General features: G+C 39.5%; 1 protein-coding gene across 6 annotated transcripts in view; it reads left to right on the top strand.

Annotated features, from left to right (window-relative positions):
* Positions 1–5,486: 5,486 nt before the first annotated feature.
* PHF21B (PHD finger protein 21B) overlaps positions 5,487–25,026 on the top strand; it is a 2,393,713-nt gene continuing 2,374,173 nt past the window's right edge. For 4 of the 6 annotated variants that reach the window (XM_044088082.1, XM_044088081.1, XM_044088080.1 and 1 more), the window contains exons 1-3: positions 5,488–5,884; positions 6,316–6,348; positions 6,596–6,661. In XM_044088082.1, coding sequence (XP_043944017.1) covers positions 5,678–5,884; positions 6,316–6,348; positions 6,596–6,661 — 306 coding nt within the window. In that variant the 5' untranslated portion in view covers positions 5,488–5,677. Of the gene's footprint in view, positions 5,885–6,315; positions 6,349–6,595; positions 6,662–25,026 lie in introns of all 6 variants that reach the window. The other 2 variants (XM_044088083.1, XM_044088084.1) reach the window with 2 other exon arrangements.

Genomic DNA, 25,026 nt, shown 5'->3' with positions numbered 1-25,026 from the left:
CAGATTACAGAGGAATACAAAGACGCTTTGTTGAAGCTTCAAGTAATTTATTCAGTTTATTTTATTCTACCTACTTAGGTAGGTAGATGAGAGTTTGCTTGAACAAGAACACTCATCCATCTACCTACTTAACTGAATAAACTACTTGAAGCTTTAAAAGGAACACTAGCAGCAAGGGTGGGTTTTGTACAGCTGTTTAGGAAATGTGCGTGTCTGTAGAGTAGTCAGAGCTTTTGATTTTTTTTTTATATTAAATATGGAGTTTGAGCTTAAGAATGTTATCAGTTGTACCTCCTAGCAGTTTTGAAGAAAACACTAATTGGACCTTTGTATTGTTTTGTGAGAAAATGTTAAATCTAGCTTTATCTTTTAAGTGAGCTTTGGGAAAGGAAAAAGGAGCAGCTTAGTCCTTTTGGGGGTTGTACATAATTATGGTTTAACAGTGTTAAACACTTCTTGAGTAATTTGGACAAGATCTGTTAAGTTATTGGATAACCACAGTAGTATGGAAACCGTGTATTACATGAAGGAAGCCTGTCTAGAGAATATACTAAGATAATGAAGAAATATGTTGAAAAGAAGTAGAAAGCTTTAGATAGAGCAATGTATTACAGACATTTTACAGTATCCCTACATTTGTTTGTATTTTCCAAGAAGGGAAAAAAGTGGTAAGCTGTACTGTGGGCTGGGAAGAATCCATGCTGTGTAGTGGACAGAAGCTGCTCTTGACTGAGAAAGTAGATAAGTTGTATATGGAAACATTTTTGTACAATCTTAGAGATGGGACAAAATTGCAATGGGTCAAAAGTTACATATTTCTGTTGAGTTTCCTCCTTTATGAGATGGGATGAAGCATGATTTTTCCCCAGATGGATGAACATAGAATTCAGCTATAGAGGTAATCTGGTGGGAGGGTATCTGTGGCTGCAGAATACTGTTTAAGCTTAAGTAGCTTTTTATTTTTTTTTTGTCAATACAGACTTAAGACTAAAATTGTCAATGCTGGTGGTAGAGGACTGTTTGATTCTCGCTGGACAGCAACTACGAGTTGGTGGGAACAAGTGGTAGAAGTGTTACTGGTAACAGTCAGGTGTTGTTTGGTGGCATTGGGCAGCGTGTGGTAGGATGGACTCTACTGTACAGATGAGGGTAGTGCGTTTTTGGTAACAGCAGCCATGCTTTATATGAAGTAGGTATTTAATTTAGTTGCAATTGCTAGATGGTGCAGTTTTTTTAAGGGCAAGGGTCTTTTTTGTGCCAGGATTAAGTAGTTTATGTACAGAAGACCACATTTTGTGGCGGGGGGTCATTTTTATAGTTTAGTAGTCAGCCACTGGGGATGCACAAGCAAGTGCATTTCTTTGTGCCGGTCCCAGTCATACCTCAAAGCATACCCGACAGTGGTGTACCACAAGAAGCTGCGCTGGACCCTTTACCATTTGGAATCTATTTCTCAGAAGTCCATGCTAAGGTATATGTCCTTTGGCTTACTGAGTTTGCTGATGACTGCAAATAGGGTGCAATCACCAAGTCCTCCAGTGATGTTAAAATATGCAGAGAAAAAAAACAGTGGCACACAGCAGGTATATTTGCAAAAGTATGTTTAATATAATAGAACACAGAGAAAGTAAGCGCTTTCGTGGACAACTCCCGCTTCAGTAGACTAACATTAAACAGGTTTAAAAAAACATTTTAAATAGACTCATAGATCACAAAGCAACCAATAAAAACAAGACATAAAAGCATGTGGAGTACAAATTAAAGTGCTAGCACACCAAGATTCTTGTGATGTTAAAATATTACAGGAAGGGCTAACACAAACAAATGACTGGTGCCAAAGCCACGGTTTAATACTAAATGCAAAAAAGTGCATTATTAACCCCTTTGACAAAGCAGAATTTCCTGCTAATTACAATATTAACAGCACCCCCCCCCCCCAAGTTCAAACCTAGTGGTGCGAGATCTGGGAACACAGGTAGATGGCAATGTGAACTTTGACCACCAAGTTTCCAGACTGAGAAGGAAAGCCTTCTATGTTCCTCTTCCTATAAGCAAGGGCATCGCATCCAGGTCTAATGATCTTACAACTCCACTGTACTTGACCCTCATCAGACCATTAATAGAGTACAATGCTCCCTTCTGCTTGTATCTCACCAGACACCTGCAGCAGCTGGAGAGAACATAGAGGATTCTCATCAAGAAACTACATTGGCTGTAAATCATGACTTACACAGACAAACTGAAAGCCCTGTTACTGTACTCTTTATTGCATAAGCTGCTGAGAGACGACTTATGCCTGGCCTACAGGGCAGTCTCTGACCTTGCCCTGATAGATATGTTGCTCATCTGCAAGTTAAACAAGAGTAACTCACTCTAGGGATCTTAACCTAGCCTGTGACATTAACAGAACATGTTAGAGAGACAAATATATCTCCCAGAGATTGCCGCTACTCTGGAATAAACTTCCAATTCACATGAAGCAGAACCCCTCACTGACCCTACTAAAGATCAACCTGGACAAATGGATGGCAGACCACAAATTCACCCCAGAGGTAGCACCCATGTCCCTCATGGACAGGGACAGTCAGTGTTTATCTTACGCTTGCTCTGCGAATTATGTCCATCTAACTTAAGACAACTGGGTAGTAACATGGCAAGGCTTGTAAGGGCTCTAGGGCCGCTAGTCTAGTAACCTCCTATGAACCTATAAAACCAGAAAAGGAAATTTCAGTGTTGTGCAACATTGAGACAGTTTCATATCTTTTTGGGATACAAAATTAATGAAGCTAAAACAAAGGCAATAGCTGTAAATGATGTACCCATGCACAAATTGGTGCAGCAATATCCATATTTTTGGGGACATGATAAAATGGAGTACTCAGGAGTATGGATTAAAAACAATTTCATGTGGCAGGTAATGATATGTGGGAAGATACTAAACGAGATTATACAAAAACTGAGTAACTGGAAACTGTTATATGGATATGGATAGTAAGATACAAGCAGTTAAAATGTTTTAGTTCCGCTAGTCTTATACACTGGTCAGACATATTTTTATCAACCATAGGAGAAGTTGTGGATACAATTAATAAAGAGATGAAGGATTTTATCTGGGAGAGGAAGATGACAAAGAGTCAAGTGGGATAAGATGATTCTTCCAATAGAACAAGGCGGGTTGAGATTACCCAATTTGAAGGGTTATTTCACAGCTACACAGTTAAGGCTCCTACACAAACAGAAAACTATAATTCAAAGTGGAAAAAGATTATGATGAAACAGGGTGAAGCTCAAGAAACAAGAAGAAACTGGGATTTTGGATGCAGATCTTTAAGGAGAACAACAATAACTTGAATTAATAATATATTCATAAAGTAGCAGAAAGTACTCTAAGAACTAAGCCAACATGGGAATGGAAAAAGGAGATTATTCCAATAGGAATGACTGCAATTAGGGATATAGACAAACAGGTAAGGGGGGGCTGGAATTTATTGGGAAAAACTGTCAAAAAGAACCAATGTATTTGGAGCAAATTATTAGAAAGGGAAAGATAATAGAAAGGAAACAGGCCAATAATTTATTTGGACTGCAGGCTAGAGATTGCCTTCCCTAGCAAGGAGTGATTGAGTATAAGCAAAGAGAAAGAAACAGGGGGGTCCTAAATTAAAGACCAGCACTAGTAGAGTTTTTAGTAGAATCTCCAACAGAAGCAGCTCTTAAAGAAAGAATAGTTAGAACATAGAAAATATTGCATGATAACTATAAGACTCAATCAATCAAGATTATAAAGGATTGTGAAGAGAGACTGGATAAGCAATTCACAAAGAAGCAATGGGGGATATCTATATGTATATATGTCACCCAAATAGGCTATAAAATCTAGAAGAAGATTTAGGACTTTTACTTGGAAAATGTATATACAACAAGTAGACTTGAGAATTTTTTCTCAGTTAGACACCAAATGCTGGAGGTGTGATACGGAAGAAACAGGTGATTGGGAACATATGTATAGTGTAATAAGTTGGCAGACTTTAAAGATCCCCTGAGACTACTTACTCAAAGATACTGGGGGAGCAAACTGGTGTACTAGGAAAATTAATTTTCTAAGCTATGCTACAGAATCGGAATTACCTAGACATAGGAAGGCCTTGTTGAGTCTAATTACAGTGGCTGCCAAAAAAAAAAAAAAAAAAAAAAAAAAAAAAAGCAATTACTAGAAAATGGAAATCAAAGTCTAAACCTACTGTACTAGAAGTAGTGAATATAGCAATAGAGATAAAACAACTGCAATTGGGATCTTCAGAAAATGGTAGGATCAAATTACATAGAAAAAAACGGAACTGTGGAAACAATACATACAGCGGAGGAATGAGTTTTAAAAGAAAACAGGAAATGAATGAGCTATGTAATGTTTGACAATGGACTGGGTAGATAAGTGATTTATAATGTTTGCAACTAAAATTATATCAATGTGGTTTTTGATGTATAATGCTTGCAACTAAGATTATGTCAGCATGGTTTGTTTTCAAATATAAATGTATGAGACTGCACAATTTAATAAAAAGACTATGTTAAAAAAGAATCAGGAACAAGGGTCACTTTTAAAATATTACTACTATTATCGTCAAACATTGACAGAATAAGAGAATGTGAATTAACATGCCTTCTCTGAAGTAAAAGTCTATAATTATGTTTTATTATTAAGATTAATGAATAATCTTCTCTCCAAAAAGAGATCAGTTTTAGAAGGAATTAAGGACAGAGCTAAAATTTGAGTCAAATTTAGGGACAGTTGAGAGGTATGTAATCTAATCGCTTTGTTAGTAATTTTGACAAACAGACACTGATTAGCATCTCTGAATGCAAAGCAATGTATACACAGAAAGACCCCAGAACATGAGATGTAAAACTCGGAATATTTCCTACAGTCATCTAAGTGCCACAGGTGTAAATTTTCAGACACAGGAAGAATACAAGAAGCAGGTTGCTACAAACAAGGCATTCCCCCAGACATTTACTTTTCACGTTATCAACTCACCTGATCACAAGTTAAGAGGAACGCGCGGGTTTAACTAATTATCCTTTAAGAAAGATAGAAGACTTCTAATGAAGTAGGAGCTGGAAAGGAACGAGAAAATTAACCCTGGTAACTACAGTTAAAAAACCTTACACAGAGAAGTATGACTTTGAAAAAAATTACACTACAGTTAGAATAATCATAAATATGTGCTTAAAAAAGCGACGAACACTTTACTTCCTTATTCCAAACATGTCCGAGAAATGTTCAATCTTACTCACGTGTCACGGCTGATACTTACTTGAAAAAAATACAAGTACAAAACCATCAAACATACTAAGAACAGACAAACTCGACTGATCAAAGCAAACCTTAATGCGCATGTCTTTGAGAGTTCCGGCTCTTACAGAGTTCCATCCGGGTATTTTTGAATTAACATTGACTGCCGCTGCACAACTTTTCCTGAGGCAAAGTGAAATCAAGGCGCGCACTCGGAGAAAATATAGTTCCTTAGTTTTAAGCCTTTTGGAAGGAAAATAAACCGATGCTGAGGTTTCGGTGTGGCGGTAGTATAGCTTCTACGGTTTTGGAGTCTAAATTGGACTAATCTGAAGTCCTTCACCAGTTTCAACTGGACTTTGTGCATGAGGCGTAAAGTGAGTGATGAGTCTTATCCCTAGCAGAAGCAAGAACTTGCTTTGCAGACTGAGTAGTTGTTGTTTCAATTGTTATTGTCGGCTTTTTTTTATTTCTTTTTGGGCCAACTTCGCCGCGATCTTGTTGAAAGTGCAAGAAAAGTGCTTTACAACTCCAACCATGGAAATACAGAGTTTACAGGAGGCTTTGAAAGTTGAAATTCAGTGCCATCAGGTAAAAAAGATCTTCTTTGTATGTTGTCTGATTTTTGAGCGAATGTGAAAGACACAAAATCTGACGGGATCAAATATGAAAGATGTATATTATTAGGAAGCATGTGTATTATGTTTTCCTGCAAATTGGTGTGTTTATATATATATATATATGTATATATATATATATATATTTCTCCAGTCTACCGTTTGCGCTGTATACTTTGTACTTTTCTAAGTAGTTGTGAAGCTTGTTTGTTGACTTGTGTTTTTTTAGAGCAGCACGGATTTGGAGTAAATATTGCAGTGGTTTTGTGTGGAGATTACGACGAGACCTGAATATTTATGAGCTGCTTGAAACTGACTCGCAGTGTTTTGCTTGCTTCTTTGTTCCTCCCCTTTACGTTAAACTTGAAAGACTTTCTAATTTCTCGTTTTCTTATTTTGTTTTAGAAACTAGTTGCGCAGATGAAGCAAGATCCACAGGTAAATTTTACTTAATTTGATAATTATTGCCTATATAATAAAGAAAATATATTTGTGTTGGGGCAGGATAAGAAACTTTATCAGTGGAAATCTCATTTCACTGTTAGCACTAGCCTCTGCCCTAGGTGTTACTAGCTTTTAAAACCTCTGATGGGGTAGTTTTTTTTTCACTTGTAGCCTAATTTTTGCAGGTTTTAAGTTTGTAGGTTGATTTTCATAATACCTCTGTATGTTATTGCATTTTCAGAATGGAGAGCTTAAGAAACAAATCCACGAAAGGCAGTCAAGAATTACAGCTCTTAGTGAAAAACAAGTAAGGATACATTGGTGTACTGATTTTTGTCTCTTATTTATTTTGACTCACACTTTTAAATGTACAAACAAGTGTATACATTAGAAAAATGTTTTTCTTCACACACAGTTTTTTAAGAAAGCAAACGTTTGTTTTTAAAACTAAAGTTATTTTTTTGGTTTTGTTGAGTTGTTTTAATAAGCCAGTTGTAAGTAAAACGCAGAATTTTTGAGGCGTCCATTTTGACTTGGTCGACATGTTTTAGGAGTATGGAAGAATCTCACGCTTGCCTTTACTTTTCTGCTGGGACTGTTTGTTACTGGTATTCCTTTAAGACAAATATAGAAGAAAAATCAGAATACTCTTGTCTTTTTTACTAAGAAGAAGAAGACAGGTTATTGTTTACTTTTTAATTTGCCTTTTCATTTCTTGGTATGGTCTAATGTACAGGCGTTTGATTAGAGTTAACTCTTACTTTTAATAACCAGTTTAATTAAAGAGGCTCAGAAAGAAAGTTTAATCCTTCTAAGTCTTTCTTAGCTCATGAACTACTGGGTTCTGTTGGGCGAGTTCTGTTAGCCGGTGGTGACAGTTGGCAGCCCGAAGCTCCGATTGCTAGATTTCAGCACCTTGAACAGATGCCGTTAAAGGCAGCTCTAACCTTTAGATACTCACTTTCAGCACTTGTACATTTAAACAGCGCTCATGATCAAGTGCTTTCCAAAACTCTGTCCTGTTCTGAAGAACTTTTTCTTTTTTAATTCCTTTCTTCCATAAACTCTGAAAGATGGAATTGGAAGGACTGTTGGTGAAAATATAAGTAAGTCGATCACAGTTCTTTTGGAATGCAGCTTTTAGCAGTAAACTTAGAATGTCGAGTTTAATGTTTAAAACAAAATTTAAAGCTTTTCAGATGGCGTCATATAGTTTCACTAGCATTTAATGCAAGCAGAAATAATGTTTGCTAGTTAAATGTTTTATATTGGTGTTTTGATTGATTTTTGTAAGCAGTTTCAGTTTGGTAGTGGAAGCTTCCATTTTGTGATGAAGGGGTGTTGGTTTCCTCCTAACATGGAGAAAAGTCTGCAGAGTTTGAAGGTGGGGGATGGGGGCCCATTCATGCTGAACATTGCCATTTTGATTGCTTTGATGCTGTTTTGGGGGTTGGGGCGGGGGAGAATGCCCTACGCAGGAGAGCATAGTGATGTTTAATTATCCTGATGTGGCAAATAAGAGTTTTTTTTTAAAGTGACTGTGATAGTTTTTTTTGTTGTAGCTGTTGATGCTTTTATACTACACAAAACAAGCAAGTTAAGAATTGTAGTAGTGGGTTGTGTAGCGGTTTTGTAACCGTAGCAACTAATACTCATTTTATGCATAGTTCACAATCTTTCATTTATTTTTCCAATCCATCAGTGTACATAAGTACTGATTTATAGTTTATGGTAAAATGTTTTTTTTACAAAAAGAGAGTAGATCTGAGTTGTTAGTGCATGATTTAATCTGAACTATCTGCAATGCTAGGGCCTACATTTACCATCCAGTCCCATCATGCCTTAGCTTCTTGGGGCATGTCAGATTACAAATGTACAACATAATGAAGTACCTTTTAATGCAGATCCTCCAGCTACAGCTGACTTGATTTTGTGTTATTTTTGTAAAGCATTACTTTTTGTATGTTAAATTTTAAAGAAAACTGCTTAACAGAAAAAGGGGTGTCAAGTGAATAGTTTTTCCAGTTGTTTGTTTCAGCTTTGATTCTTCACATTTTGATATAGAAATTACATGGAAAAAAGTAATCTTGCAAAACTATAATCCACATTAATGAACTAAATCTACACAACAGCTAAAACTAAAGAAGAAACATTTAATCTATGATTTGCCAAATGTTGGAAAAATGCTTACTTGAGTCATTGATACAAGACTGCAGTGTTTTGCTTTGCAAATATTTTTAAGTTTGAGTTCTATAGGAGTAGGTTTGTTTTAGTGATGCTAAATGTACATGTAAAGATAATGCATACCAGAATAAAACTACTTTGCATGTGTTAGTCTTGAAATGTTATTGCTTTCTGCAGGTTATGCTGCTGAAAATCTTTGTGTGTTTTTTAACTGGTGCTCTGATTTACTATGTAACTAAACCTTGCACATAAATGTAACATACATTTCCTGCACACTTTATAGTCTTGTTCATTTTACTCGGACCATACATCCTAGAGTTCTGCTGTTGTGCATTGCTGTGACTGATGGATATGTTAGAAAAATTTCAGTTTGTTGCTCAGTAGTTAAGGCATAATATGCTACCTTGCAATGAAGTTAACTTGTTTGGGCAGTATCATAACTGAGCTGTAAGAAGCTGTAAGTGACAGTAATAGTCATACTTTTCAACTGTCAAGATGTTTGCCGTATATGTTTGGTCTTTTCATAAAATTTGAGGTTTTCTGGAAAGTCTTGGAAGATTGCAGTCGCTTAATAATAAGACTTAAGTTTCTGACTTCATATTCTTTAGAAAAGACCTGTTAACACAGCACCTTTTTATTCTAGAAATTTTGAGTTTTTATAAGAGGAATATTTCAAATTTGTCTCTGCTTTTTAAGGCCTTCATCCCCCACTATTTTTGGTTTGTCGAGATCTCTTCTGCTAAGAGGTTGAGAGGTATGAGCAAAGTGCAGTATAATGGTTTGCTGCATTCTGTTTGTAGTGAATGAAGGTCAATAACTCTGTTTGGAAGCTCTAGTTATATATTGTGCTCCATACATTTAAGGGTTGTATGTAAATGCTGTTTTGGGGTTTCCTAAAAGTGTGATAGGGCATGGTAATTTGTGTAATGCAGAGTATTTGTGTCTTGGTAGGTGTTACTTTCTCTCTAAATTGTTTTCCCATCTTCAAATTATGTTCCTGTTAATGTGTCCAAATGTTACATTATTTGTGTGTTCTCATTCATACATTTATGGTCTGCACATTCTGGAACTAGGTGACATAATGAAGTATGCAGCAGGTGATATATGGTTGGAAATGGTTCTTGTATTTGTTTTTGCTTTTATTTACTGGGAAAGGCTACCTGGGTGTATTACCCCTTTTCGACAGAGGCCAAGGAGAAAAGCTTCAGCCAGATATACAGTATTACTTCAGAGACCGCTTACAGTGGACATGTGAGCAAAGGTAATCTGCAATTTATGGTGGATAGAGCAATGACAAGTTGCTACAAAGTGTCTACACTGCAAATTTCTGGGGAAATATTTGTAACTTACTTCAAGGAAATATTTGGATTGAGTTGTCAGAAATTTTGCACAATTTTTCTTAAACTTTTTCACTGTCTTCATATTCAAAATAATGTAAGCCATGTCACTCGGGAGTGTGAATTTATAGATTGCAAAGAGGCGGTTGTCCACAGAAACAACATATTGTTTTGTTTTTCCCCTAAATCTGAATGAACTGCTTATTTCTGCCGTTATCTCATCCCCCCCCCCCCCGGAGCCCATTAAATTTGAACCAGCACCCAATTTCTGTCAGTATTTTCCACTAGTTTTTGTGCAGTCCAGAATTTAATGACACTGCTCCATATAATGAAATGTAAAACAGTTAATGAGTTGTACACTCGTGCCTTGCACAAGAATCTGAACATATTAAGAGGTCTTTGGTAATCAAAAGATTGAAACTACAGTAGATTTGAATGGCTCAAATTTGAAAGAGACTTGTCACTAAATCACAGTAATCTTCTACACGTCTCCCTAAATGTGAAATTTGATTAATTGTTCCACTGTGAGCAGTACTAGATACAGTAGTCCTTGTACCTGAGTTTGGTAGTATAATCATTAAAAGAAGGCTCTGACCAGAAATTTCAAAAGTTTTTTTTCCCTTTTTGTCAGTGCAGCATTTGATTTGTTGCGTGGTATGAATTGAATCTTTGTATCCAGGTTGTACAGTTTCCAAAATATGAAAAGTTTTGTTAACTCATGGTCTTATAATTTTTTATATGCATGCATAACAGTATTTAGGCAAAGGGTTTGAATTGAATTGTCATTGTAAAAAATGTGAAATTTGAAAGTGTATTTGAAGCAGTGCAGTGAGCCTGCATTGTGATTGTTGTGAGTATGGAGACTTAAGAGGCTGTGTAGTTTTAAGTTGAGTACACATGAAGTTTCTTGTCAGAAAATACTTTTAAAGCTTTGTGTCCTTTTGGTAGTTGTGCTGGCTACTGGGCAGTACCATTAGGCCAGAAACTGCTGACATGCATGTGCAAGTCTGAAAAGATTAGTTTTCCTTTTTGCAAATGGTAGTTAAAGAAGTAAATTATTCAAATATTTTGGCTGCTGCAATTTTTTTAAGATAAAATAGAAGTATAAAATAATAACCATTGACTGAGAAGAAAATCAGTCACATTGTCACAGAAATAATAAGTGAGCTGCTCCATTGCAGTGATAGCTTGTATTGCTGTCTTTTTGGCTTATTACTTTCATAAGCATGTCTGGATAATCTTACATTCAACTTAACCCTGATGTAGTGCCAGTAATAAGTATTTCTAGAAGGTAACCAGAAGTAAAGTAGAATATAAACTGTACCCCATTTGAGTTTTAATATTAAGTTATTAAAATTATTTAAATCCAAAAGAATTCCTGAGTAGGATAGTTACTTTTGTAAGTTAAAGAAAAAAATAATGTTTTGTAAGTATAAAATGTCTGAAGTAAATACCCATTGCTTACAGTTAAAAATAGAAATGTAAGAATGCAAAGTGCTGTGTTTTGCTGCATAGCTAAATGCAAGCCAGAATTCTTGCAGGTAAAGCTAAATGAATAAAACTCCCAGTTTGTGCTCAGTTGGTATGATCACATGAATGTGCTATTTCCTTAAAGACCCATGTGGCATTTTGTCAGTACCAGAGGTGTCTGTGAAGAGAATTTGCTCAATAAATGAAGGCTTGAAACCATTTGTGTTTTGTTTTTTACTGGCATGTTACCATGGTGGGATAAAACTATAGTTTGTAACATCTGTGTAGTTGCTGAACAGATATTCAGATGGCATAATTTTAGGCTTAATTAGAGCAAATTTAAAGTCAGGATGACACATTTGCAGTATGTGGGCCATAATTTGATATAGGGTCTGAAACTTAATGCGGAAGGACAATCCTCACAGTTGTAGTGTTGGTGTCAAAAGATTAGCAGGTATATTAGAAATTGTTTAGGGTTAATTTATTTTCCTACAAATTTGTACCTGATATGTTGAGGATAGATGCATCTCTAAAAAAGTTGTTGGAATAAGATGTAGCTTGGCAAAGATACCCTGGACAAGATAGTAGTTTTTAAAAATTAAGAACCTGGTTACAGCTGACTCTCATTAAGTACTATGTTGCATAGAAGCAAGTTGTGCTGCAGATAGAAACAAGTCACTAAAGTGCAAGAGTTGTAATCCTACAGTTGAATGGACCAGTTGCCTGTGGGTCAAAAGCATATATAGATGCCCAAAAGATAGAGAAACTTGCATATGAAAAGGTTACCAATAGTATAGGGATATGAGAAATTCCATTATTGTCTCTGGTAATGAAACAGTGGTAAAAGCTGACCATGGAGCTTTGTAAAACACATTTATCAAATCTATGTATAAGGAGCAATCAGTAATGCCGAGGATAATGCATAATATATAGAAGCACAATCCTGAAAGTAATATACATAGCAGGCAATGAGCTACACACATTTAATATGCTGCATAGAGCAATGAAATATGAAGAGTTGTTAAAAGTATAACTAAAAAGTATAACTAAAGAGAGAACAGCAACAGCAGTAATGTGTTGACCTTGAGTAAAAGTAACACTGCAGAGTTGTCCTCTGTGGCATGTACAGTTCCCAGTTCAGGAGCATCCATGGAGTAGAATGGATATAGATTTTTCCACTTGAGAAAATGTATTTTTATCTTGTATGTTTGGGTTACGGTGAAGGCATTGGCTTGTGCATCTGTTATGCCATCTGGTGGTGTTGTGGTAGTATAGATTTAAGTCTCTAGAACTTGCATCTGCTTTACCAGTAGTTGTGTTTAGGTAAAGTAATTCAGAGTCCTGTGTCATTCCTAGCATAGAAAGTTAAATAGGTTATGATGCTGAGTAGAGGGACTGTGCTTTTAGACTCTAGTAGCTAGGGACACTGAAACTGGAGATCATTTTGGTGAGGAAATGTTGTGGTTACAAGATGGTTTAGGTGCGAAGTGAGCTACTTGCTAAAAGTTTGCATTATATTCAGTCATGAGCTTAATGGCTAAAGTGGGACTATGACCTCTTTGGATATTAGAAGAGATGGCACGAAGGATAAGTTATGCAAGTTTTTCTGATCATAAGAGTTGCAATAACTCGCTCTCCTTTGGCTATCAGCATACGCACCCAAGTCAATGATGACTGTATCAGATTTTAGTGGAATATTAACTATATGATAAATGTTAATGATGCTAGATTTACCAAAGGAAACTGTGGTGTGTTTCTTCGTGTTGAAGGTGGCCCATGAATAATACCAAAGATTTGCTTTGCTCGGTCCTTACTGGAGAGTTTGGGTATTGGAATGAAATTTGACAACCAGTGCCATAGTCCCTTGATATTTGCTTTTGTGTCACAGAAATGTATGCCAAAGAGAAGACCACCCAGTACAGAGCCCTGTGGGACATCACTCATGATATTTTTCTATGTAGAGCAACTAACTCTTTTCTTAAGGTTTGAATTATGTTAGAGAGCCAATTACCAACCCAGTGAACTAAGTATGGATTAATGTTGAGCTAGGAGAGAGTTATAATTTTAGCACGGGGGATAGTGTCAAAGGCCCTGACAAGGTCCAGATAAGCAGTATAATTATGCCTGTTATCCATGACATCAGTAACTGTTTCAAAGAATTTTACCAGGTTAAGCCGGCATGATCTAGCTTTTATACAGCCACACTGGTGTGTATCCATGGATGTAAGGTCATCTATTTTTTATTAATTCAGCTACAATACATTGCACAGACTTAGAAATAATACTAGTGAGACTAATAGGCCTGTAGTTCACAGAAGCAGTAGTGGGAGTATCTGTATGCAACTGCACTGCAACTGCTATTCTCCATACAGCAATAATGTAACCGGGTGGGGGGATAGACTCTGGTTGAAGATGAGTTTTGCTAGGTGTGACTCTGATTCTCCGTAGTCATTCTAGGTTATTGTACAGTCCCATGTAAGTAGTCCTTGTAATTTGGGAATGTGTCAAAAGGACTTGGTCCAAGTTGGTCTCGGGAGATGAGGTGTGTGGGAGGATGGAGGGGACAGAGGGGGGCAGGATTGAGTGAAGGTGGAAGGGAATTTGTCTTTAAGGATATTAGTAGTGTCCTTTGGGTCAGGAAAGGGGTTAACACTGAAGATGAGTTAAGTACCCAGATAACTTCTAAACTTCTTATTATAGTTGAACTATATCTTTTATTTGTCTTTTGAGCTAGTTGCAGTTCTAAGTTCATAACTGACCTTACCACAAGCTTGAGATAAGTTACAATTTTAAATCATTTATAATGATGAAGTGGCTATAGTTTAGAGATGGCTAGGTAATTTTTTATTGCATCATTTGTTCTAAATTTGCCATTATAACAAGCGAAGTAAGCAGACCAAAACTCCAAGCCAAATCAGGTTAACGTATCTTTTAATAAAAGCGTTTTCGCTCCTAGCCAAAACCAGGAGCTTCCTCAGACAGTGTAAAAAGAGCGCCAAATCACTTTTAAACACATCTATGTGATGTCATATCCTGCGCAAATACCCCGTTAAACATAATTTAAAACTTCAATTTTTTAAAATGAAAAGGTATACAAAACAGATTTATTACCAAATCGTTTAACCATATGTTTACACCCCTAACAGGGTCTTTGTGTAAATGATGTTAAAAAAACCACAATTGAGTATTAACTCTTCTTAAATTTATACTTACATGAAGCACAAAGTGTCCCAAGTAATCAGATGCTACAACATTAAGACAACTAATTTCTTTATAAACAATTCAAACGCTTGTATATAAAAGCCCATGCCCAACAAAAGGAATGGGTTAATTTCATAACTTTAAAATAAAATTAGATACCCTTAACACAAGTAAGTAACTGTATGCATATCCCCCAAAGCAAGAAGGATTTTAATGTATATAAATCACAAGAAGATTTTCCCACAAGAATGGAAATAAAGTCAAATGAGATGAAATTTCCTATGTATTATGGGATTACTTTTATCGAGGGTTGGTGTCAATTCCTGAGATAACTTTTATATTTTAAAATGATAGATATATTACACAGGTCATTTAAACCAGGTGGGGAAAAAGCGTTTAATAATAGTTGCCATTCTAATTCTTTTAATTCAAGGAGTAATGATTGAGGGCCCCCCCTAACCCCCACTTTTACTCCATCAATTCCCATAAAGGAAAAACTATGTCCTATGTTATCAAGTACGTGTTTTGAAAGGGCATTATCAGTTTTCTTATTTTTTATGGCATAATTATGTTGGTAAACACGGTCCCGCAGTTTGCGGTCCGTTTTTCCAACATAAAATATATAATGATGAAGTGGCTATAGTTTAGAGATGGCTAGGTAATTTTTTATTGCATCATTTGTTCTAAATTTGCCATTATGCCGATGTCATATTTTGTATAGACACCTCTGTGCATTTATTCAAGAGGGTATAAAATTCAAAGCATTGAGTAGCAGCCTCCTTTACAAGGTTTGTTGGGTGTTGTAACATTTTGTGATTATTGCTTCTGACCTTGATAAATACATGGTTTTGGAGTAATCCCCTGAATGTTAATGGCTACAAGGCAGGTTGTCCTTGTGAAATCGCAGTAAAATGGTAAGATTTGACCAGGAAGAGCGTAACGAGCAGAGTTTTGCAGTTGAGAGAAATGTCTGTGGATGTGATTAAGAAGATCAACACTTCTTGTGGATAGAGGGACAGTTTGGCATTTACAAAATCCATAAATGTCCACACACATTTGTTTTTCATAGTAAATATATTTCCAGGTTATGTGTGGATAATTGAAGATCTGATGTTGTAAATCTTTGTTCATTCCTTACAAATAGGACCTCAGTTCAGTCCTTGGAACTGATATGGCAGTTTACAAGCTCGTGCCAGCCAAAAACTCTCAACTTAAGACCTACCCATAAAGCCCCTCTCTTAGTTACTCCAGATCTTGTTTGCCACGTTCCTAGACAAACGTGCTGGCCGCCTCTCTCAAAGCTAAGTAGAAAATTGCTACTTAAGACAGTTTTTCTTCAAAACCGTTTACCTTTTAGTCAAGTTAGCCTTTTCTCACTGTCAACTATAACCTAGTTCTATTCCCTACCCCTTTTCTTGGTAATGTAAATTTTACCATTTTGGGTACTGTCCCTCTCTTCTGCCTTTGACAGACCCTTCCTTACCACTTGTGGTATTTTGTAAATACCATCTCTGGTATTCTCTCCCTTGTTTTGTTTTTTCTATAGCATAGCCTTCTTGCCTTATGTCAGATAAAGCTAAGTTTGGGTTTAAACAGTGTGACAAGTGTGGACGGAAGATGCTTAACTCAGATACACATGCTCGTTGTGTCTACTGTTTGGGTGTGGATCATATTAGAGCTGACGGTGGCATTTATGCTAGTTTTAGTAATTGTACACTAGCAGTATGTAAAACTAAACTTATTTTAAAAGGTTTACTCAAGACACCTTTTTCGGAGGCTCTGTCTGGATTGGAGGTCTCGCCCCCTCCAAAGACCAAAAAACATAAAGAAAAACGGATTACTCAAGACACCTTTTTTGGAGGCTGTATCTGGGTCTGAGATCTCACCCCCTCGAAAGACCAAAAACATGGTAACAGAGTCACTCGGTTCCTGCATCTCTGTCAGTTACAGAACCAAGCCTGCTCCATGCTTTGCCGACGACCTCGGAGCACACCTCTTTGGCACCCGGCTCTCTGTCTTCTCCCTCGGTACCATCCATTATATTCACCCCTGTTTCGGTTCCGACCTTGGCACCACTGACTTTGGTGCCGTCCTTGGATCCAGTGACTGTACCTGCTTCGGCACCATCCACAGCCACTGTGCTGTGACAGTTTCTTCGGCTCCAAAACTTGAATACCTGCCAAGGACAAGATACTTCCACTCCATTGCATACTGTCTGTGTTCTGACAGCAGTGTTTTCCCTGTTGGCACCATCCACCCTTGCTGCATCGGCTCTGGTGGAACCGATGCTCTCCCAAAGCAGTGCCTGGACCTTCCGTACCTTGCTACCTAGCCCAGTGCCTATTTTCTCACTGCCACCATCTATGTCCACGGCTCCGGCTTCCAGTTCTCTCAGAGCTCCTCAACTGGAGGTGGGCTCCTCATGGCGAGGTGTGACTCTGGTTCTGAGTTTGTCCCTCCCAGTTCCGGACTCCCATCCCTCCTCAGGTGGACCTGCTGTACAGGTTAGTGGACTCGTAGTCAGCACCAATGACATTGGTATCAGAACCTCTCCTAGCATGTACCTCTCCCAACCCTCTATTTTGGGACCCTGGGCATGGGAGTCACAAGAGCCCTCTTTGAATGGATCCCTTTCTCCGGGGTTCTCCTCAGAACTCACTGGGGAGCCATCCCGGAAGAAACGGTGCAAGAGGAAGCACCTTGATTCACGTAGTCAGCACCAATGACATTGGTATCAGAACCTCTCCTAGCATGTACCTCTCCCAACCCTCTATTTTGGGACCCTGGGCATGGGAGTCACAAGAGCCCTCTTTGAATGGATCCCCTTCTCCGGGGTTCTCCTCAGAACTCGCTGGGGAGCCACCCCGGAAGAAACGGTGCAAGAGGAAGCACCTTGATTCACCGGAGGAATCTATCACTGAAGACGCTGATTGTAATGAGGGGGAAGGGTCCCAATGGTCTCCCCAGGATGACATCTCATTCGGAGACATTCTCGAAATCCTTAAGCAGTGGGGAGACTGGAAGTCCTATAACCCTCCTTCCGAGGAATCTGTGTTCCTGCAGGCTTTCTGTGGCTGGCCATCTACTTCCTAGGTGACTCCACCGGCAGACGACCTTGTTAAACTCCTTATGCAGTGTGCCTGGAAGGCCCCGGACAATATAGAACCTGTCCCTTGGAGGACAGACAATTTTATCTACACCTGAAGACCAGCCCCACTGGTCCTAGCAGTTGACAGTTGATTCTATGGTCGTGGCGATGGCCACCAAGAGGGAACTGGCAGAAGATGATCCTGCCGTCCATCCTCCAAACAGTGTCCCGGACCATGGACAGACAGTGTCCCGGACCATGGACAGACTAGGGAAATGGACCTATCTGGCACACTTTACTCCTCTCCAAAGAGACCTAATTTCAGAAATGTCTTCCTCTTTGGTGGGGTACTGCCTGATAAGGTGCGTGATACTGTCTCCTTGCAGCTAGCTACCCTAGAATCTATCTCAAAACTCCTCTATGCGTTTGATCTCACTCCACTGAGGGGGCAACTTGAGCTGCTGCATCGGGCGTCGTCAATAGACGTAATGCTTGGATGCATTTGTGTGACTTCGCAGACCCCTTTACATCTTCCTTCGTCAATGCACCTGTCGATGAATCTGCACTTATTGGACCCAAAGTACGAGACACACTTACATGTAGTGTGATTGACAAAGACGTTGTCATCTGCTGTGGGCATACGCCTTTCCAACCCCCAGAGGTCCTACTCCAGGAACCAGAAGGGAGGAAAAAAATGTGGTTCAAGAAATCTCAAGGAACTTTTTGTGACGCTCGTGGTGAACAATCCCCCCAGGGCAGAGGGGGCAACTCGTATGGAAGATGTCCCTTTTGGGGTAGAGGTGGTCCATGAAACCAGGGCGCTAGAGATTCTTTCTCTGGCAGACCCTACCAGTGCTCCTGAGCAGTGGCCTGATTTGCTTTCCTCTGGAAGCAGTCGGGAGTAGTTTTTCTCTGCATCTACCAGCCTGGCATCTTATTACTACTGATATTTGGATGCAGAGAAAAATATCCAGAGGCTACCAAATGCCATTCTATGTAACTCCCATCCCCGATGTACCACCCAATCGGAGGGAATTAGCAGCCTTAGAAATAGAAAAGCTGCTAAGGAAAAGAGTCATCCAGACAGGATCTGGGTTTTACTTGAGGTTCTTTTTAGTGCCAAAAAAGACAGGGGACTGGAGACCAATTCTGGATCTCAGCCTATTGAACAAACTCGGATGGTCACGAGAAGTCCGTTCTTCTTTCCTAGGGAGGGATAACTGGATGTGCTCTGTAGACCTCCGGGATGCGTACTACCACATAAAGATGGATTACCGCTCCCGGAGGTTTCTCTGCTCCCAGCTAGGAGTCCATCACTACCAGTTCAGGGCAGTGCCATTCAGTCTCAACAGCCCCTCGAGTGTTCACCAAATGTATGGCAGTTGTGGTAGTTCATCTTTGACTAAGGATTTCAGGTGTTTCTTTATCTAAATGATTGGCTCCTTACTGCTCCGTACAAAACACATACACCTGCACGTACAGATGTGCATGGACCAAACTAACCCGGCAATAGGTAAAACACAAAAAGAGGTCCAGCACAATGGTTGAAAAACTTGAACCTATTTATTTAGGTAGCATAAGAAGCAAAAAGCAAACCAGTTTCGGCATCAGCCTTCCTTGGTGCATTAACACAAAAACAAATACCCAATCCTTAAACACATGACATCATTAGCATTCACAAAAATTATTGGTTGGATATATCACTTTGGCAATTCATTCAGACCAGGTTTAAACAAACCCCCTAGCCTGATGATCCAACCTGATTCCTTATTTAATGTAGTGTGCCAACCAGCTTTAGAAAAATTAGAACCCTGGACCCTCTTAATCACAGTAAATGTAAATCTAGCTGTAAAACACCGTCAAGCTTCTCTTCCCCCCTCACAGGCTTTCAAAAATAACACACCAAATCCAAGACCTTCCTCAGATCTATGTATCAGCACGTCTTGTACTGTAGCTTTCGGCTCCATGGCGACTGCCATTATGTTACAGGTAGCCACATACACAATCTGTCTGGACATTGTTCTGCCTGTCCCCACATAAAATCTTCACCAGTTATAACACCCCCAAGGTTCATGACACCTGTTTTGGAAATTGCAGCAGTGAATGGATTGTGTATTTGGCTACCTGTTCCTGTTCAACGTTTTGTTGAACAAATGTCTAGAACACTGAGCCTTCGAATTTCTGAACACCTCAGTGAGATCAGGAACAGGAAAACCACCAATGCTTTGTTTAAGCATACCTTAGCCCACAAGAAAGCTAGATTTACATTTACTGTGATTGATAGGGTCCTGGGTTCTAATTTTTCTAAAGCTGGTTGGCACACTACATTACATTAAATAATAAGGAATCAGGTTGGATGATCAGGCTAGGGGGTTTGTTTAAACCTAGTCTGAATGAATTGTCATTAGTGATATATCCAACCAATAATTTTTGTGAATGCTAATGATGTCACATATTTAAGGATTGGGTATTTGTTTTTGTGTGCACTGAGGAAGGCTGATGCCGAAACCGGTTTGCTTTTTGTTTCTTATGCTACCTAAATAAATAGGTTCAAGTTTTTTACCCATTGTGCTGGACGTCTTTTTGTGTTTTACTTACCGCTTCAACCAGGAATCTTCTTGCACTCAAGGTTTCGCTCTCTGCTTGGGGATTACAATCAACAAGGACAAATCTCAAATGTCCCCAAAGAAGACACTGGAATTCATTGGAGCGGTCTTCGACACAGCATCCTATCAAGCTCCCCCCCCCCCCCACAGGCTTTCAAAAATAACACATCAAATCCAAGACCTTCCTCAGACCTATGTACCAGCACGTCTTGTACTGCAGCTCTTAGGCTCCATGGCGGCTGCCATTACGTTGGTATCACTGGCAAGACTGCACATGAGAATCCTACAGTGTCTCCTTTCCGCACAATGGTTGTTGCTAATTTACCCACTTGACCACATGATACATCTTTCAAACCATTGCAAGGAAGAAATGTTATGGTGGATGAACCCACAAACGAATCTTTGGTGTCAACCGTTTTGTCTTCCCCAGCCCACATCACAGTGACCATGGACGCTTCCCTGTTAAGGTGTGGGGGAGGGGATTTCCAGGGAAAGCCTGTCCAAGGCACCTAGTTCCACTTGGAGGCCAGTTTGCATATAAATGTCCTGGAACTGAGGGCAGTTCTCTTATCAGTGCATGCGTTCCATGCATCCCTACCCTCTGGGACCATTGCAATTCAGTCAGACAACATGTCCGTCATCAGGTGTATCAACAAGCAAGGCGGAACCAGGTCTTACCCCCCTGTGTCAGAAGTCATGAGGATTTGGCACTGGGCAATAGCTTCCAACCGCTTCCTTACAGCACCACACATTCCCATGAGTTCCAGCCTTATTGCGGACAATCTGAGCAGGAACATCCTGATGCCTCACGAGTGGTCCCTCAACCCTGTAACAGCTGATCGGATCTTCCAACCCTGGGGCAAGTCTTGCTGTGACCTGTTTGCTTCCCTCCTAAACTACAAATGCAGAAGCTACTTTGCCCTGATTCCCCCCTCCCCCCTCAGGGGGAACCACTGAGGGACGCTCTAATGCACGATTGGCCACCGGGTCTTCTGTATGCCTTTCCACTCATTCCAAAATTTCTCCAGAAAGCTCAGAGGTTGAGAAGCAAAGTGATCCTAATTTCCCCCTACTGGCCAAGTCAAGTCTGGTTCCCATTTCTATGGCCTCATCTGATTCACAGTCCGTGAATCATGGATCATTCCCAAGACCTGTTATCACATCCTCTGGGACTGATTCATCCGAACTTGCACAGTCTCAAGCTCATAGCTTGGTTCCTTCACTTCCAATGATTGCCAGGCTGCCTGACATCCCATCTCCTGTTCGGGAAATTCTTCTGGCTTCACACAAACCTTCGCTAGGAAAGTTTATTCTAGTAAATGGACTAGGTTCTCTATTTGGGCCAAAGATCAGAACTTGGACCCTTTCTCTATGCCTATTCAAAAGATCCTACAATACCGGACTACTCTTTTGCATGCAGGAGCCTCAGCTTTGACTATCGCTGTATATTTAGCAGCTATCACCAATTTTCATAATGGTCTTGATAATTCTTCAATTATGTCACACCGCCTATGTAAGACCTTTTTGAAAGGAGCATTACGTGTTAAACCTCCAGTCAAGCCTCCCTTAGAACCCTAGGACTTTGACTTTGGTGCTTCAGTCTCTCACAGGTTCTCCTTTCGAGCCTTTTGATGTCATGTGATTTGAAATTTTTGTCATTGAAAACCTTACTTCTAGTAGCACTTACCTCGGCAGGAAGAGTATCTGAGCTGCAGGTTTTGAGTGTCAAGAGTCCTTACTTGATCTTCCACGCGGATAGGGTGTCCCTTCATACTGACTCTTCTTTCTTGCCCAAGGTCATTCCTGGCTTATCCATTAACCAGCCTATTGACCTGCCGCTTTTCTTCCCTCAGCATTCTAACAGAGGGGAGTACCTTTTGCACACCCTTGATATGCATCAGCAGCTTCGTTATTTGGACAGGACTAAATCTTTCAGGAAAACAGATCAATTGTTTGTGGCCTTTGCAGGACCCAGATTGGGTAAACCTGTTTCCAAAGTGACTTTATTCTCCTGGCTTAGAAACATCATTACCTTATCTGTCAACAGAATAAGCTGTCCTTACCTTCCAGAATAAAGGCTCCATTCTACTAGATCTATAGCTACTTCTGTAGCATTTCATTCCAGAGCCTCTATGGATGATATCTGCGCAGCAGCCACTTGGGCAAGACTTCATACTTTTATATCTCATTACAAATTGGATTTGGCTTCCAGGGGATGAGTATCTTTTGGTTCTATGGTGCTCAGGAATATCCTTCCTTAGGGCCACCCAGGACTCCAGTAACTGGGGACGTGGTCCTATTTGTAATAAATGAACAAAGATTTACAATGTCAGATAAAGAAGTTATGTCTAACCATAATGTTCCATATGTGTTGTAGATCTTTGTTCATTCATTACTTCCCGCACTCCTTCCCCCTTCCTGAACTTCTGGTGGACTTCAGGAACTCCTGGTTTTAGGGTATTTGCTCAGACAGAGCCTCCTACTATTTTGTCTATTACTACATCTATTATCTAAGGGTGGGCAAACTCAATCTGGAGTAACTGGGAGAGGGGCATTATGGGTAGGTCTTGGCTGAGAGTTTTTGGCTGGCGTGAACTTGGGAGTTTGAGTTGCTACTTATGGCCATCAACTAAATCACAACAAGAAGGTAAACAAATACTTCAACATTTAAAACAAAGTATTATATTTGATAATTTATTAAGTGTAAGGAGGACTTCAGCTCCAGATTTGTATCATGTGAAACCTAATGAGAAACAGTGGGCTTAAAATGAAATACAAGTACTCACCCACAGTTGTCACTGGTTCTGACTGCATGATGGGCTTAGTGCCCTTGAATGAAACTAGTTTTTATAGTTACAGAAATGATAATGCCTTTGAGGTTAGAAAAGGCCCTCATTTCAGAGATTTTATTAGTTAGGCTTTTGGCATTCATCAGTTTTTTATCTGATATTTTTCAGAGTGGCGTTTGCTATGTTGGGATATCCATCAGTCAGGCACCCCCCCCTGCCAATAATGACACTGATTTGCCTGTCCATTATTGAAGCCTGACATTTTATTCTTTGAATTAGTCATCACCGCAAGTGATGATAGAAGGCTGCACAATGGTGTGTGTGTGTGTGTGTGTGTGTGTGTGTGTGTGTGTGTGTGTGGGGCTCAAGTTCAGCCCCATTTCTCATTCAACAGTCTGTCCACCTGTGGACATCTGAGTCAACATCATTGTCAGTGTTAGTGTTGTGCTTTTATGAAGATGGCCGAGGTGTGACTAAGTATAAGCAATTCTTTATTTCACTCTGAATCTTGTGTTAGAAAGCAGATTTATTAAATATGTACTCGCTGCCTTTGTGTGTGTGTGTAGATGTAAAACCAGCATATTCTAACTGTTGTTACATTATAGTAGCTAGGATCCTGCACATCAGAAAAGGTCATCGGTTAAGGGGCAGTTTGTACGGGTGTCAAGAATGGCTTCTCAGGATGACCAGTTCGGAATGGAATTTCAGTCTCTAAAAACTATGTTCTAAGTTAGGGGTTGTCCCTGTGGCCTTTTGAATGAAATTCAAAATTAAAATTCAAAGGAAAGTTTAAAAGGACAAACGGGCACTTTTGGTCTAGTGCTGGGCAAGGGATCTTGCAAGGCCCCTGAACCAGTTTCTAACCATTTTTACAAAAGGCTCAACTCATACATCCAATTTCAAAGACATTTAAGGCCATTATATATAGGAATTTTTGGAGAAGCCCCTAGGGTAATTTATATTATAAAAAAAAAAATAAAGATGCTTGGTTTATTTATCGACATTTGTTGACCGGGTTAGTCCAACTGGGATTTTGTCCCATTTTCAGTGGAGACCCGAGGAGAAAAACTCCAGATAGTACAATAAAAAAACACTACAGTAGTATACAAGCACAGCAAACAATAGAAATAAAACTAGTCATTACAGTAGTAAAACATTTTTTTTTTTATGCTATGTAACTGTACTACTGGGGATAGAGTTCAGAAGTACGACAAGGATAGATGGAGTGATTCCAATCTGGGGGGAGGAGAGAATTATGTAGGGTCATAGCATGGGGCAAATTCTGGAATTGAGTAAATAATTCTGGAATTGAGTAAATGAGTCTTTAGTTTTCTTTTAAATAGTGGGGTGTGAGATTGAGCGAATGTCAAGGGGTAGTTTGTTCCAGGCTTGGGCCACAGAGTGTTTGTAGAGTAGCTTACCTACTGACTGACTTTGGGTGGTAAATATCAAGCAATTGTTGATTGGAGGTGCGGAGAGGTCGAGATGGGGTGTAGACAGAGTGGGGCTGCACCAGCAAAGAAGAACCCAGTAGAAAACAATCAGTGAGAAGAGGTGAGAGGGTGAGAAAAGAGAGTGTAGGGATTAAGCTATAAGCAGAGGTAGTGGGCCAGGGATTAGGGTAGCAGGGGGTTAGAAGCACAGTACAACTACAAAAACTTAAGGGAGAGCAAGGTAGGGCAAGGAGAGAGGGGGAGCCTAGGATCTCTAGCTGTGTTAGTGAGGACACAAGCAGAATAGAAGGAGGAATGGGTATAGGGAAGAGTGATCTGGATAGTGGGGGGATGCTTAACGGTGGACAGGAGTAGGGCTGAATGGGGGGGTAGGAGGACAGAGGGATTATCAGGTTAGAGTGGGAGAAATGAGGTAGTGGAGAGGGGGTGGTCAGCAGGTAAGCTACAGCCAGCACAAGTCCACTAGGAGAGGACACAGTCCATAGAAGTTTGGCAGGAATTGGTTAATCTTAAATGCAAGTACTTGTGTTGTAGTAAAGAGTT

Source organism: Protopterus annectens, chromosome 11.part0 (genome assembly GCF_019279795.1).
Source record: "Protopterus annectens isolate FY-2018-M chromosome 11.part0, PAN1.0, whole genome shotgun sequence".
NCBI lineage: Eukaryota > Metazoa > Chordata > Ceratodontiformes > Protopteridae > Protopterus > Protopterus annectens.
This window is presented reverse-complemented; position numbering and strand designations above follow the sequence as displayed.